The sequence below is a fragment of the Miniopterus schreibersii genome (assembly GCF_964146895.1).
Source record: "Miniopterus schreibersii genome assembly, chromosome: 10".
Taxonomy (NCBI): Eukaryota; Metazoa; Chordata; class Mammalia; order Chiroptera; family Miniopteridae; genus Miniopterus; species Miniopterus schreibersii.
This window is the reverse complement of record NC_138110.1, coordinates 74,703,952-74,720,150: the sequence shown is the minus strand read 5'-3', so window position 1 is coordinate 74,720,150 and position 16,199 is coordinate 74,703,952. Positions and strand designations below refer to the sequence as shown.

Here is a 16,199-nt window from a genome sequence, read left to right as displayed (position 1 = left end):
TTTGATAGGCTGCCATACATATGAATTACCAGTAACAAGTTGGCATGTTCCCCAAACTTACTGGACAAGGGAGTCATTTCTGCCTAGAGCACCAATAAGTACCTCCCAGTGTCCTACAGTAGAAAATGTCTGTCAGTAACACCTGACACATTAAACTTAACTTCCTTTAGAACATGTGAAACACATGTTCTAAATGCTAAATGAAATGCAAATAGCACAATTAGGATAATGTATTTGATGGTACATTGCTTACATTCTCAAGCAAAAAATACTTGCCTTAATTAACTGACCTGAGATTGTTCGCTTTACCCTGGCCTACACTTCATAAGCCTGTCCTTTCTTGCTCTGTTCACTGCCCAAGTTACTGGCCTAGAACTGTGTATCTTAAAGACTGTTTTTCATCTGTAAGGACACAGAGCAAATTTATTATCTGTAAATTCAATTGGGCAAGTTTATTATTAAATTTGCAAATATATTATTCATCCATGGGAGTAAAAGTTATTCAATATGTTACTAAATTCCATCTTGAAAATAAGGTAGTTTTTGAGGGCAGAATGAAATAGGACTGTTGGGGTAAAAGGCAAAACTGTTCTCAGCCTCACTGGTCTACTCAGGGCCAGGATCAGCTGTGGGGTGTCAGGTTCTGACTGTTGAGTGGTGAGGTCTGCCTAGTCAGTGAGGAGGGACATTTGTGATTTTAATATTTTTTGGCAAAGGGTGAGATGAAAACAGGTCAAAATGCTATTAAAAGTAACTAACCATAGAGTCTGGCTAAAACTCTGTTTCTGTTGCATGTATGCATAAGAAAAAAAAATCGGCGATCAATGCAAACTCAACCCTTTCTGGGAAGTGTGTGTAATGCATGAAGGAAAAAGATTCTCTCGTGGTAGAACAAAGGATTCATTTCTCGTTCACCCTCCACTCTGCCAAAGTAAGTCCTTTCAAAAGGAACAGCTTTGGGGGCTTCTGGTCAAGAGAGCAGCCTAGGTAAATGCAGTACTCGCCGCCTCCCACCACATCAAAATTACAACTAAAATGGAGAACAGCCATCATGCAGAACCACCTGAAATCTAGCTGAGCAGGAATCCTACAACCAGGAAATTAGAGGAAGCACAACCAGACTGGTAGGAGGGGCGGGGACGTGGGGCAGGATGGGGGAAGTGGCTGGTCCCACACCCAGGTGAGGGGTTTAAAATCCGGAGGGGTACCTTGACTATGGAGGTTTCCCGGAGGAGGAGGTCCCAGCCTAGGGCTCCCAGGCCTGGAAGAGACGTCCCCACACCTCCGGGCTGTGAACCCAGCGGGGACTGTCTCTGAAGGTCGCGGAGGCTGCAGGAGCCCCAGCGGCTCCTCTGAAGGGCCCGCGCACAGACTCACTCGGACGCTCCTTCTGAGCCCAGCGCCGGGAGCAGCCTGAAAGGACCCGGGACACTCGGGGAGGAACTAACCTGCCTGAAGTCGGGGCGAGAGCTGGAGGGGCGGCTTCCTCCCGGGCAGAGGGGCTGGCGGAGGCCACTGCTTTGAGCCCTCCCCGCAGAGCCAGCTGGCAGGCTCCGCATGTCTCCAACAACCTGGCTCCCACTATTCACCCCGCCAGCTGATCCCCTGAGACCCCGCCCCTCCCCACTTGCAGGCTCATCCACGCCATTTCCACCGGCCTCTCAGCCTCATGCTTCGGGCTTTCCTGAAATCTCTCCCACAAGCAGCAGCTGGCCTCAGCGGGCCCCACACCTCTCGATAAGCGGCCCAGGCCGGGCACTGGCAGCAGCCTGCATGGGCTCATAGCTGGGCCTCTCCGGGGCACCTCCAAGCCCAGCACAAGCAGCAGCCATCTGCAGGAGGCTGTGTAGCTCCTGCTGGGGGGCCCAGGGCAGGGCACAGGCAGCTGACTTTGCACCTCCCGGGAGGCCCCAAGACAGTGCACCCGGTGGTCCGCTTCGACCACACCTGAGTACAACCCTACCACAGCCACGAGGGACACGCTCAAGCGGTGGACTCGCTGAGCACCAAAGCCCCACTGAAGCAAATCCTTCCCCTTTAAACAAACCTCAGCAACCTCTTATATTTTGAAAGGCAGGATTTAAGCAAAGTATTTATGAGACAAAACAAAGAAAGGATCTAGGACTAACAGTAAGTAAACAAGTAACTGGAAAGAATTTATTTTGAAATAAGGAAGCTTAAGTATGCTGGACAGGGATTGTTTCAAGTATGCACTTTAAAAATGTTATATATAAATAAAAAATTTAATTAAGAGAGACAACATATCCTAAATGATGCTTTCTCAATCTTTAGTTTTACAAACTTCCAGAAAACATTTGTAGCATCAACAGTGCACTTTATTATACATCTCAGATTTAATATTTCATATATGCTTTTAAAGCTTCACTCAATAATTCAATACAAAATAAAGAATATATGCCGCAGTGGTTCTCAGGCATAGAATTTAGGAGAAGATTCGGGCAAGTTTTTTTCCCTAGCATATAGTGAATATTATGAACCATGATAGTAGAATGTTTCCTTCTGATTTAGCTGCCTTTCTGATTGAATTTTATTACAGTGGACAGCTTTAGTAGGTATGAGGTTGCTAACTGTAAACAATGAATTTAAAATATTTTCTTGATGTCTTTAAGACCTAAATGAGTACTTTTCTCTACTAGAGCTCTAATATCTAATGAAAATAATATTGTCCATAAAATATCTGGAGCATCAGCCTAAGAACCACTGCCCATGGTTATTCAATGTCTTCAGGCCTCACAGGATGGGGTAATGGTATGATGGATTTCTTCTCAGTGTCCCTGGAAAGTGCTTTCCTCATATCTGTTAGGAAGCAAAGTTTAATGTAAGTTAAGTACCCAAATTTCAAAACATTTTATATCAAATTTAAAGTATATAGGCAAAGTTTCCATAAGAAGTTTTGTCCCTTCTCCACACTTTCACCAGATTCTAAGAGAAATGCCTTCATATAAGTGAGACTCAATCACAAGTAACCAGATGCTATCCAAAGTGCAACTGCGATTCAGCTCTTCATACAAATGTGCTTTTGACAAAAATTTTAGTAAAATAACATGCTTGTAACACAGTAAGACAATAACTGACAATAATTAGCCACTGGCTAGTTAATATAAGCTAACTAGTGGTAGATTCATAAAGGCAGGTTAAAGGAAATTTCATTACAAATTGAATTTAAAATATTAAGTCCAACAAAAATCATTCTTTTACGTTTATTAAAATAATTGAATATTTCTGTCTGTAGAACGAGTGTAAATATTCGGCTTTCCCCTGGGGATTCTGCCAGAGAAGAGAGCTTACCGTAAGCATCCTCGTCGGGCTCCCCGTTGCTGGCTGAATAGTACTCTATGACCGTCCTGTACACACTGTAGCCCAACTGCTTGTACATGTTGACCGCAACTTGGTTAGATACTCTTACAAAGAGATCAACAAAAAATCCACCTTTTCTTTAATTTTTTTAAAAAAAGAAAAATGTTAGAATGTAAGAAACCATAGAAAATAATACATATATTTTAAAAAGCAATACTTCCTTTTACTTAGTTTGACTACTACTCATAGAATGGTAGTAATAGGACCTTGCAGATGAACACATCATAAATCAATTTTTTAAAAATATTGCTGAGGGATAACAATTTCACTGTATAAAAATGACTGCATGCTAATATTTCAAACCCTATAATACATATTTTCTTAAAATATAAATTTTAAAAAGCATTTGTTTTTTTACCACAATTCTGCTAACTGGCTCAGAAAAATTACTGTGTACTTTATGTAATAGTAATTGACATGCTCATTTTACCAGGTAGTCAGAATACTTTCACTCATTGGTCACAGCCTTGAAGACCTCAGGTCCCTGTGGTCAGTGACAGCCCCTCCTTTACCCACAGGTCTCCATGTCCTGACTCTTGTAATCATTAGCTCCTTCCTTTTTGCTGTAGACCTGCCACCTATTAAGAGTTTAGTTCCTCCTGTTCATGAATCTTACATAAATGGAAACATGCTTTATGTCTTCCTTAGTGACATGCCTCTCCCGCCCAGTGCTGTGCGCGTCAGCCTGGGGTGGCTGGCGCTCGCCCATCGGCATTGTTCAGCTGCCCGCTGCAGGATGCACTACAAACTGTCCGTGGTCCCACAGGTAAACAGTTCCTGTTTCTACTATTACAAAGTCTGCTGCAATGAAGATTTCTGTTCTGTCTCACGGTGTGATGTCTAGTCTACAGCGAGGAGTGTCATTGCTGGCTCACGGGGGACGCACATCTTCAACGTGAGTAGATGTTTCTCAGCCTGCCTGCACCACGGCACACTCCCGCAGAAGGGGGCAGACTCCAGGAGCACAGTGCCAAGGCTGGTATGATGGTATCTCGGGGTATTAATTGGCATTTGGGACTCCTAACAGGGCTGATATATTTTTGCTGGCCATTGAGAGTTCTTGTTCTGGAGACCCTCTGGTCTCACACCGTTTTCTTTTTCTCCCCCACGCTAGTTCGCTATGGATTCTGGATATTCGACACTGTAAAGGATGTTACAAATCCTTTCCCGGTCTGCATATGTTTTTCCATTTCGTGGACTTTCTCATTATCTTTATGTATCTCTTGATGAACCCAGTTACTTCACTTCAAGGAACTTGAATATATGAGCCTTTCCTTTACAGCAGCATTTCTTATGGCTTGTTTCAGTAGTTCTTTTCTATCTTGAGGTCAGGGAGACACTCTCTTATATTAACTTCAAAGGGCTTTTTAATTTTGCTTTTCACTTCTAGGTTTTTAATAAATCTGGAATTGATTTGTATATAGTAAGATGGTAATCAGGGAAAAAATGTCCCACATGGATATCCAATTGTGCCACCAACTCTACTGAAAAGTGTGTCCTTTCAACACTCAAGACAACTGCCTCCTCTGAGCTATGAAAAAGTCCACGAATTCCTGGATCTGCTTCTCAGATTCTGTTCCACTGCTCTTGACAACTAATCCAGGCCTAGCACACAGTCTTACTCATTACAGCTTGATATATGAAGGGAAAAATCCACCCATTTTGTTTTCAGGAATATAGTGTCTCTTTTAGGCTCTTACCATTCCCCTCTAAGTTTCAGAATCAACAAAAAATACCTGAGATTTTTTTTTACTGCAATTACATTGGTTCTTTGAACCAATTACCAGTTTACTGTATCAATTCCTCTATGCCAAAGTGGTAGTTTCTCTCTCCATTGAGAGGTCATCTTTAATGTCTCTCAATAAAGTTTTATAAACTTCAGAAATCTTGTGGCTTTTGTTAGATTTTTCCTAAGGGCTTAATGCATTCTGATGCCACTGCAAATGGCATCTTTTTCTAATTTTATCATTTATATAGAAATGCAATTGAAAATTATACTGATTTTATATACAAAAACTATGCTTAACTTTCAGTCTAAACTAGCAATTTTCAACCAGTATGCCATGGCTCACTGGTGTACTGGCAATAATTTTTAAAACATGCAATACCTGACTATTTTAGTCAGGGGCACTGACCTCTTTTCCCTTAGACTGTCAAAAAAATGACAACCAGCACAATAGCCCTCCAGTGTGAATGAATCAAAATTAAACCTATTTTTTTTGTCAGATCAGCAAAAATATATTTTTTGGTATGCCGCAGAATTTTAGTGATTAGTTTATGTGCCATGAGATAAAAAAGGTTGAAAGTTGCTGGTCTAAACATTTACTTGTAGATTCCTATGGGCTTCCTATCTACACAATCTTATCTGTGCAAAGTAAGTTTGTTTCTTCTCAATCCTCTTATCTTTTATTTTTCTTGGTTTACTGGTACTGTCTAATTTTCCAGTATATTACTGAAGAGGGGCTGACTATAGATATCTTTTGTCTTGTCCCAGATTTTAAAAGGAAAGCATGCAATGTTACTATAGGTTTTTTGTAGATATTTTTTTCAGTTTAAGGAAGTTCTCCTCTTCTATTTCCTAGCTTGATCAAGATTTAATCAAGAATGAATACTGAATTTCATCAGAGCATTTTCTGCATTTACTGAGATAATAATTTACAGATTTTCCAATGTTAAAACCACCTTCCCCTGGTACAGCATCCTCTTTATGAACTGCTGAATCCATTTTACTAAGATTTTTCTGGGATTTCTGTATCTATAATGAGATTTCCCTCAAATTTTCCTTTCTAATATTTCTTGTCAGATTTTATCAAGGTTATCCAGCCTTAAAAAAAAAAAAAGATGAAAAATGTCCCTTCTCTGTGTAAAACTGATTACAGCAATTATTTCTTAAATAGAATGATAAAATTTTGCCAGAAAAGCCACAGTTTTCTATGTGGAAAGATTTTTGGCTACTGACTGAAATTCTTTAAGTCGGGTCAGCTCACAACCTATTTTTGTATTGCTCTCAGGCTAAGAATGGCTTTTTACAATTTTGAAGGATTGTTTAAATGTATGTGTGTGCGCGCGGGCGACTGTAATAGAGACCTTAGACAGCCCACAAAGCCTAAATATTTACTATCTGGCCCAGAAAAAATTTGTTGACCCCTGTTCTATACCCTTAATCAATTTCTGTCTGATATCATATCAATTAGAGAGATGCATGTTCAAACCTCCCATTACGATGATGATTTGTCTATTTCTCCATGTAATTTTGCCAAGTGTTGCATTTTTTACTTTGAATCTATGTCACTGGGTACATACAATTATTATTACATCTTCCTGATTGATTAAATCTTTTATCAATATGTAATGACTCTTTTTAAGCTGGTAATTATTGAACTATAATGTGACAGTTGTTCATTTAAGTGTACCAACTGTCTTTTGGTTAGAATTTACGTAATTTAAAAAATTTACTTTCAATCTTTCTGTATCTTTAATCTTTACACATATTTCCTGTAAAAAGAATAGAGTCCTGACAGTGTCCTTTTTTCCCCCAATTTTAAATTTTATTTCATAATACCACATAAGATCTTAATAAACTGTAAATGTACAATACATTATTGCTGACTACAGGTACAATATTGTGTAGCAGACTCTAGAGCTTATTCATGGTGCTTAACTGAAACTTCATGTTTGCTGATTAGCAACTCTCCACTTCCCCCTCCTCCAGCCCTTGGCCACCACCATTCCACTCTCTGATTCTATGAATTTAATTATTTTAGATACCTCATGTAAGTGGGATCATGCAGTATTTTGTCTTTCTGTGACTGGCTTATTTCACTTAGCATAATGTTCTCAAGTCTTTGTCTTTTAATTGGACTCATTAGTCCATTAACATTTACTGTTGTAATTACAGACAATATTTAGATTCACAGTTACCATCTTATTTAATGCTTATTTATTCTGTCACTTTAATTTCCTTTTTTTTCTTCTTATGAAGTGATTTCTGTCATTCTATTTTTCTCTACTTGTTTTGAAGTTATATACTGTTTCTATTTTTAATGTATACATTTAAAAATACATGTATATATGCATGGATGGATCTGGTATACACACACACACACCCATACAAATAAAGATCACTTAAATCTTAGGTATTCTTAAGGACTAGAGGTGATTCCTTTTTCAGCTAACACTATTTCCTCTCTTCTCTGAATGAGCTCGAGCTCTTCTTGCCACCAACTTGGCTAGGAGCACTTTCAAGCCATGGTTACTGCTTTAAAACTTACCTTTATTAAGTCCACTAATTAAGTACAAAGCCTCAAGTGCTTCTCAGTAGCTATTTCCTTTCCTGGATACCTCTAAGCATTTAGAGTAAAGGAAAAAAGGCAGCTTGACAACTAGTTAAACTCACACACACATCTCTTATCACTTCTAGAATGGGCTGGCAGGAGGGGTCCTATCTTTAAATTATCACATTAATCTCACATAATGAGGATGTTTTATATATACAACAGGTGTTTATTAAAAAGCCATAATGTTGGCAGTTCCCAAAACTGCTCCAGGGCACCCCAAGAAGCCCAAAACTCAGAGATGCTGTAGGATATTTCAAATGTTAAGGGAAAACAAAGGCAAACCTTACATATCCGACACTAGCAAACTACTAGTTTGATGTAGTTAAAAAATACAACATTACATCATGTTACATTCCTTTGATTACAATATCTTTATGAATCCAGGTTTAGGGCAGTTCCTATGTTAAAAAAAAAAAAGTGCCACATGAAAACCGAGGTGAAATTGGAATGCAGGTGGTTGTGTCGATCCATTTCCAGGGTTAGAGAAGCCATACAATACCCAACAGGTACAAATATCTTATTAGTTGATAGCCACAATTATTTAACAATGAAATAAAAATATTTTTCTTTCAATTTGTTTATTTTTTTTCTAAATAGCTACTAGGCTGTTAAGCCATAAATACTTATTAATCAGCTAGGGAATAAATGCTTAAGATTAAACTGTTTCCTTTTGCCAAGGGGCACTATAAACAGAGGATTTCAGAATATCTCCCATCATGGCAAAAACATTAAAAAAACCTTGAGGGGTAGTCTTTAATTCCACCAAGTACCCAGCTTGTGGCAGGTCACTTATTTTGCTTTAATTTCCTCAGTGGCAAAATAGGGACCATAATACCATTCTAAATATGTGACAAAATTGTTGTGAAGACTACTGGAGGCTAAACATGAAATTCCTGTAAACTGTAATGCATTATATTTATTCAGCCTGAAGAAAAAAAAAGTCTTATAAGTGTTCACAAAGAGAAAAATCAAATAGTCAGGGTTCACGAATCATTATTAGAAAAGCAGGATCTCACCTTTCTGAAATCTCCTCTAATAACTCCATAAGTTTTGCAGCCAAACCAAGGCGTCGAAATTCTGGGGCAACAGACAGAGCTGTGACGTGCCCATGCCATTCCTCCCTAGCAACTGAGCCTTCTGCTTTACCCATAACTGCCAACAAAAGATTGCATTCATTAATGAACACATGGGTTTACAAATAAATACAGAATTACTGTTGGTACATTTTTATAATAAATAAAACTAATGACAGAGTTTTAATTTTTAAATCCTACTTAAAGTCATCTACCTAATGGTTAATAGTGCTTTTATTTGAATTTCACTTGTAAATGCCATACTAAATTAGAAAGTTTTTTTTAAAGGAATGATATACTAAAAACATAACTGATTTTGAACATAGAACCAGAATATGTATTTTTTAAAAGATCTACATTTCACATGGGTATTTATGTGTGTGGGTAAGTGTGAATGTATACATAACTGAGACAATCCACAGCTGAGTTTTGTTAGTAATGCTACTCAACGAAGATGCTACAATCCTGTATTATGTACCAAATAAACTATGTAGAAATTGAAAGATCCAAGAAGACTGAGACTGTGTTTGTTTGGTTCACTGTTGTATCACCTGGGCCTAGCACAATGCCTACAACATAGAAGTGATGGATCAGTATGTTGTCTAGTGGTTGAAAAGGAAATAAAATTATAGACATCTTGATTATACGGTTTCAATTCTTTATCAATCTAAATCAGTTGAAACCTGTATTAAAATCTTAACTACCTATCCAAAACAGTACTAGTGGTATTATACTTACTATAGCCCATTAACTCTCCGCCAGGTGCCTCTGCAACGATGAAATACTCTGGCCAATGGGCGAGGTACTGTAAGTAAAAAGGAATCCCATACTAGAGTCTTGTTAAGGAGTATGAAAAGTGATGGGCAGTAACAAGTTCTTCATAAAGGGATAGTTTAAAGAAATTTTTCTTTAAAACATATGTTGTAACTTTATCCCCAGCTCTATATATTCATGTTTTCTATAATCATATCATTATGTGAATATTTAGGTTAGCAATAACTTTAATAATTGACCTGAACATACCACCTCAAGTGTCAATGGACAGTGCACCAACTAACAGAAAGCGGAGAACCAGGACTTACTGTATCTAAATCTCCGCACAAGTACTCATCCTCACCAGATATTCTTATTTGTTTACAATCTGTCTCCCCTTAGACTATGAGTAATCTCTCCATCCCTGGCACTTCGAACATGGATGCTCAGTAGGTTTATTTTTCCATAATTGCACTGGAAAACTAATGACTGGTTTCTACTTTCTCTTCAGCTATGAGACTGTGAACATAACTTTAAGTACTTCCTACTTGTCTTTTATTTGGTAAATTATGAACTGGTGTAAATTTGTACAGTTCATGTATACCGATTGTGGCAAAGTTATACAGATTTCTATATTTTTGGATGAGAAATTTTTCTTTTCTCTATAATAAATTATTTCCTATTTTAGAAAAAGAAACAAAAGACAACTCCTGTTCCCAGTTGTTTATTTAAATTGCTTTCGATGTTGCTTACGATGTTTCCTGACTTACAAGTTTTAAAGTTTTTCAGTACTTGTCTATTTTCTCCCTTTGTTTCTCTATTTTCCTCACTCTTAGTAAGCCTTCATTTAACTTTTTTAAAAAAGGATACAGTTTCTGTAAGTGGATCCAAGTTACTGAAAGAAATGAGAAATGTCAGTAGTAAGCAGTATTTACAAAACCGGTTTAAATAAGCTCACTAAAACTAAAAATATGCACAAAGAAATGAAAACATGCTAAATCCACTTTAAAACCAATGTTAGGGCTAAGGAAGATGGTTTAAATTACCTAATGGCCATATTGCATAGTTATAGTTGCAAAATTGTTTTTATTGTGGTGAGAACTTTTAAGGTCTACTCTCTCAGCAACTTTTAAATATGCAATACAGTATTATTAATTATACTCACCATATTATCCATTACATGCCCATGACTTATTTATTTTATAACTGGAAGTTTTGTACCTTTTTACTCCCTTCACCCATTTCACATGAATAACTTAAAACAATTTGTGTGCAACCACAAAGACCCCCAAATAGCCAAAGTAATCCTGAGAAAATTAACAAAGCTAGAGGTATCAGACGCCCTGACTTCGAACTATACTACAAAGCTATAATGGCAGAAAAACAGACACATAGACCAATGGAACAGAATTAAGAGTCCAGAAATAAACCAACACATATATGGGCAACTAATTTTTGACAAAGGAGCCAAGAATATACAATGGAAAAAGGAAATGGTGTTGGGAAAACTGGACAGCCATATGAAAAAGAATGAAACTAGACTATCTTATATCATACACAAAATTAATTCAAAATGGATTAAAGATCTGAATGTAAGTCCTGAAATAATAAAATACAAAGAAGACGACATAGGCACTAAACTTATGGCCATTGGTCTCAGAAGTGCTTTTGTGAACTTGATCCCAAATGCAAGTGAAATAAAGCAAAAATAAATGGGACTACATTAAACTAAAAACTTCTGCAAAGCAAAAGAAACCATCAACAAAACAAAAAGGCAACCAACCAAATGGGAGAAGACATAAAGAACTCATAAAACTTAACAAAAAAAAAAATCCAATAAAAAATGGGCAGAGGGCCTGAACAGACCCTTTTCCAAGGACAACATCACTGGTTACTAGGGAGATGCAAATTAAAACCCCAATAAGCTATCACCTCACACCTGCGAGAACGGCCGGCCGGCATCAAAAATACAAGGAATGTATGTGGGATGTAGAGAAAGGAGACCCTCTTGTACTGTGAGGCTTAAATGTTATTTCCAGTGCCAGCTGCTTTGGCTCAGGGGTTAGAGTGTTGGTCCAGGGTTCTGGCCACCCCTCAGTCGCAGGCTTGGCCCAGGTCTGCACTGGTGTGGGAGGCAACCAGTTCATGTGTCTTTCTCACATCGATGTTTGTTTTTCTTTCTTTCTCTCTCCCCCTCTCTCCTTCCCTCCCTTCCACTCTCTCTGAAAAGCCATGGAAAAAATATCGTCAGGTGAGGATTAAAAAGAAAAGTTATTTCGGTGCCAGCGCTGAGAACTGCCACAGCTCAACACAAACTGCCTTAGTTATGGGGCTTCAAGGGGGGGGGGGGGGGAGAATACACACACAACACAATAACAGGGGACCTAAGAAAATTCTTCCAATAGGATCAAGCGTGAACCCCTCAACAATGGAGTAAAAGTCGTTTCACCATTTTCTCTCTAGCTACTGAGTTACAGAAACCCACCACTAGAGTCCCACTCATCTCCAAGTTGCCTGGCTTGTCTGGACACACCTGCAAAGCTTTCTCATCTTAACACCCCCTTCCTTCTCCAGAACTTCTTCCTCAGCATTATCAACATTCTGTCCATCCTTCAAACATCAACTGCGATTAGTGGGTGGGTGGATGGGTGATGGATGGATGGATGGATGGATCAATGATGGATGGATAGATGGATGGATGATGGATGGATGATGGACGGATGGATGGATGGGTGATGGATGGATGACGAACGGACGGATGGATGACGGATGGATGATGGATGATGGATGGATGGATGGATGGATGGATGGATGGATGGATGGATGGGTGATGGATGATGGGTGATGGATGGATGTGGGATTGGTAGAAAGGTGAGTGGATGGATAGATGGACAGATATGTAATGGAGCCGACGGAGCAAAATGTTAACTGAAGAATTCAGCTGATGTGTCTGTACAGGTGTTCACCGTAAAGTTGTCAACTCTTTAAATGTTCGTAAGTTAAAAAAAAACACACAAAACACGTTTTGTTTAGGGGAAAAAAGGGCACCTGCGAGTCACATATCCTGACAAATGGGACTGAAAGAAACTGCAACAAATGGGCCTCCGCCAGCACGGGCCCTCGCCCTGACCCGCACAGCAGACGGAAGCCGTCCAGGCCGGGAGCGCCGCCCCGGGGACAGGCACGCACCAACCCGGGCGGGCGGCGAGGGCGTGACCGCCGCGGCAGGTCGCTCCTGTGCAGGTTAACCGGTCCCCCCAGGGGGGCTGCCACACACTGAGCTACCAGCCACTGCCCTCCGACGGCCTCCGCTGCGGGTACTACGGGGTGCCCAGGGCAAGGGGAGGAAGCCGAGTCCCTGGCCCGCAGGCGGCTGGGCCGGCGCCGGCCGTGGGCTCAGGGCCCGCCCCGCGCAGCCTGACAGCCGCCAGGAGAGCAGCGGGCGGCGGGATGAAGTTTGAGAGCCGCGGCCAAGGTGCGCAGGCCAGTCGGTGCGTCCCCCCGGCCCCGGCCCCGGCCGCCCCCAGGGAGGCACCAGCGGCGACCAGGCGGGGGTGACTCCTGGGACCCCGGCCCGGGCGAGGGAGCCGCCACCAGCGCCCGCCCAGCGCGCGTCTCACTCACATGTTGTTGAAGCGGAACAGGTCGTCGCACGTGAAGGCCCGGAGCGTCGTCATCACGCCCCCGCCGCCGCCGCCGCCTCCGGAGCCGGCTCGCCGAGACCCCGTCCGCCCCGCCGGAAGTCTCCCAGCGCAGGGGGCGGGGCGGGGCACTTCTTCCGGGCCACCAGTTGCTCGGCAACCGCGCAGCGACGCCGCTCCCCCTAGCGGCGGGTCGGGAATTGCCAGGCCCCCTCTGTCGGGGCGAGGGGGGCTCGTCCCTCAGTCCCTGGACACCCCTGCAGGGGAGAGGCTGGAAGAAGTGGGCGATGCGGCCACCTAGGAAGGAGGCACGAAGCTGCCGGGATTGGGGAGCCCAAGCAGAAGAGCGGGGTTCAGGATCGCTTGGGTGCCCCTTGGTAAATAAGGAAGGAAGCGGGCAGGCATGGAAGGGTTCAAGGTCCAGGGGGTCCCGTCCCAGTGATGCGAACCCTGTAGGGGATCTCAAATTTTCTAACACCACGTTTAAAAACAAAAAAAGGAAGGTGAAACTAATTTCATAATATATTTTATTTTACCCAGTATATTCAAAATATTATCATTTCACATGTAATCAACAGAAAAACCATTAATAGAATGTTTTACTTCTTTTTTTAATATGTGTCTTTGAAATCATGTGTGTATTTTACATTTGCAACATATTTCAATCCGGGAGCTAAACTGTCCTAAGAAACGCTTGTTCTGACCCTGGCCAGCGTGGCTCAGTTGGTTGAGCATCATTCTGTGCACCCAGAGATCTGGGGTTCGATTCCCTGCCAGGGCACATGCCCAGGTGGCAGAGGGCTCAGTCCCCAGCAGAGGGTGCACCGCACCCAATGGATGTTTCTCTCCCACATGGATGTTTCTCTTTCTCCCTCCCTCCCTCTCCTTTCCTCTCTCTCTGAAAAAAACAACAAACATTTTTTAAAAAAAGGAAATTCTGTAAAATTTATACAGAAAATGTATGGTTAAAAAATAGATTTGCATGCCCAAACGGTTCCAATCACGCTGGGTTTTTTAATAACTGAGTGAACACCAGTTTTCAAATTTAAATTTAAAGTAAAGTTAAAAATTTCGTTCGTCAGTGGCACTATTGAGTCCTGGTCACATTTCCAGGACTCAATAGCCCCATGGGTAGAGACTGCCACCAAGTTGAGAGGCTAAGAAAGGAGCATGTTCTACCCATTCTTGGAGGTTCTTTCTTCTCACCTCCCTTTATAAGTAACTCCTGAGGTTGCTTTGAAAGACAGGTTGCACAAGTCAAACCAACCCAAAGGACTCCTCAAGAAGAAATTTAAATTCCAAGGCCCTTAAATCTTTAATGCCCCGGCGCCCAAGCTGGTTCATAGAAATATCTTCAGCAGACCGACCCCTGCCCAGACGTGTGGCCCAGGCACTGAAGGAGGAGAGAAAACAGATAGTTAAATAAGTAGGTAGGCTCATAAGAAGGATCTCCCAAGGTCCAAGATCAGCTCCACACATTGTTTTCAAAACCTGAACAATTTAGGCATGTGAGTGTAAACGTGTAAAATCTCCTGGGACTCACAAACTCATGTCCGCAGTACCACAAACGCACCAGGAGGGCAGAATGTGACATTAGGACCTCAGCTTCTACCTGCCAGGTGTTCAAACAGAAAAAATAGGGGCAGTTTCCTACTGGCAAAGCCTAATGTGCCACAGTAAATGAATGGTAAAGGGTAATGTTTAGGAAAGGTAAAATTATTATCCTCATGCAAGATAAAATGAACATTTGTCAAAGATTTTTAACTCTTCGTTCACTGAAAGGCCCAGTAAGAAGTTACAGCCTGTCTAAAGCGGAATTTAAAGTGCACAAGGCAATCAGGGTTGCTGAAATTATTTAGAAATAGTGTAAAGCTTGCCAGTATCCACAGAGCAGTAATCTGTTGCATCTCCTGGACACACATGAAGTATTTCTATTTCGATGGAAAAGAATCATTTTCATTACTATCAATTTTTACAGCTTAGTTTTGTTAAATAGGTCAAAAACAATATAAGGCAGAGTTAACCTGGAAAGGGGCACCTGACGGACACCCGGTCATCTTTTTTTTTTTTTTTGGTCATTTCAAAATGTCTCACAATTTTTTTTATATGAACTAATATTGATTTGAATTTTGTTGTTTGTGAAGTTCTGATGATTTTTATAATTTTTATTTTGATTTATTAGCACTATAAACATAGGAAATTTATTACTATTTTATATTTGCACCTATTTAAGGAATGGTATAATAAAAGTAATTTTGATTATAAAAACCACTGTGGATTTAACACAAAGGCAACTCTCAACCCCTGCAGAAGCTCGACGCTGTGGGCTACCAGTTTGCAACTGCTGATAGAAATTATGATTCAGAGTCATCGTTTCCAGCCACAGATCAAAACTCTACAATAGCTACTTGACAATGGCAATGTGTGCCAAGTCATGGGCAATGTGGAGGAAATTAGAACATCTTGGACACACAAGCTGGATTTCCTTTCTCTCCCTGTTTGTGTATTTATTTTTAAACTCTTATCAGTTTCTATTGCTGGACACCTGAACACCTCAGATAAATTAGCATCTAGAAGGGCGCCTGGCAGGTGCTCAGTAAATATCAGTTGATTGATGAACAAAAGGTGACATACAGACAATACAGAAAATCATTTCATTTTTAGTAGTTTACAAAGAGGTGTTCGCATTATCAGCTTATTTCACTGTGCCTCAGTTTCTGAAAAAGGTTCGTAATACTAATATTCATCTCACTGGATTGTTATGAGGATTAAATGAGCTAATATTTGCAAAGGGCTTGCCATTGAAGTGTTTGTAAAAGAAAATAAAGAAAATGAAGTACTTTGCATTTTGAAGAATTGAAGCTTTGAAAAGTAGAGAGTGGGAGAGACAGAACCCTTGACCACGGAGCCCCTGACCCACTTTATACTTTTTTAAAGACCTCCTTAGAGCTCTAAGTTTTTGTTGTTTTTTTAAGTATGGGTTGTTTAATGAAAGTGACCTATGCACATTATTTAGA

General features: G+C 40.6%; 1 protein-coding gene across 1 annotated transcript; it reads right to left on the bottom strand.

The window, feature by feature from the left end:
- Positions 1-2,130: 2,130 nt before the first annotated feature.
- Positions 2,131-13,293, bottom strand: NAA20 (N-alpha-acetyltransferase 20, NatB catalytic subunit). Its single transcript, XM_081148645.1, has 6 exons — positions 13,166-13,293; positions 10,412-10,436; positions 9,527-9,617; positions 8,732-8,867; positions 3,310-3,455; positions 2,131-2,817 (listed from the first exon to the last, which is right to left on the bottom strand). The coding sequence occupies exons 1-6, from the start codon at positions 13,216-13,218 to the stop codon at positions 2,732-2,734; spliced, it is 537 nt and encodes a 178-aa protein (XP_081004771.1). The 5' UTR covers positions 13,219-13,293; the 3' UTR covers positions 2,131-2,731.
- Positions 13,294-16,199: the final 2,906 nt, after the last annotated feature.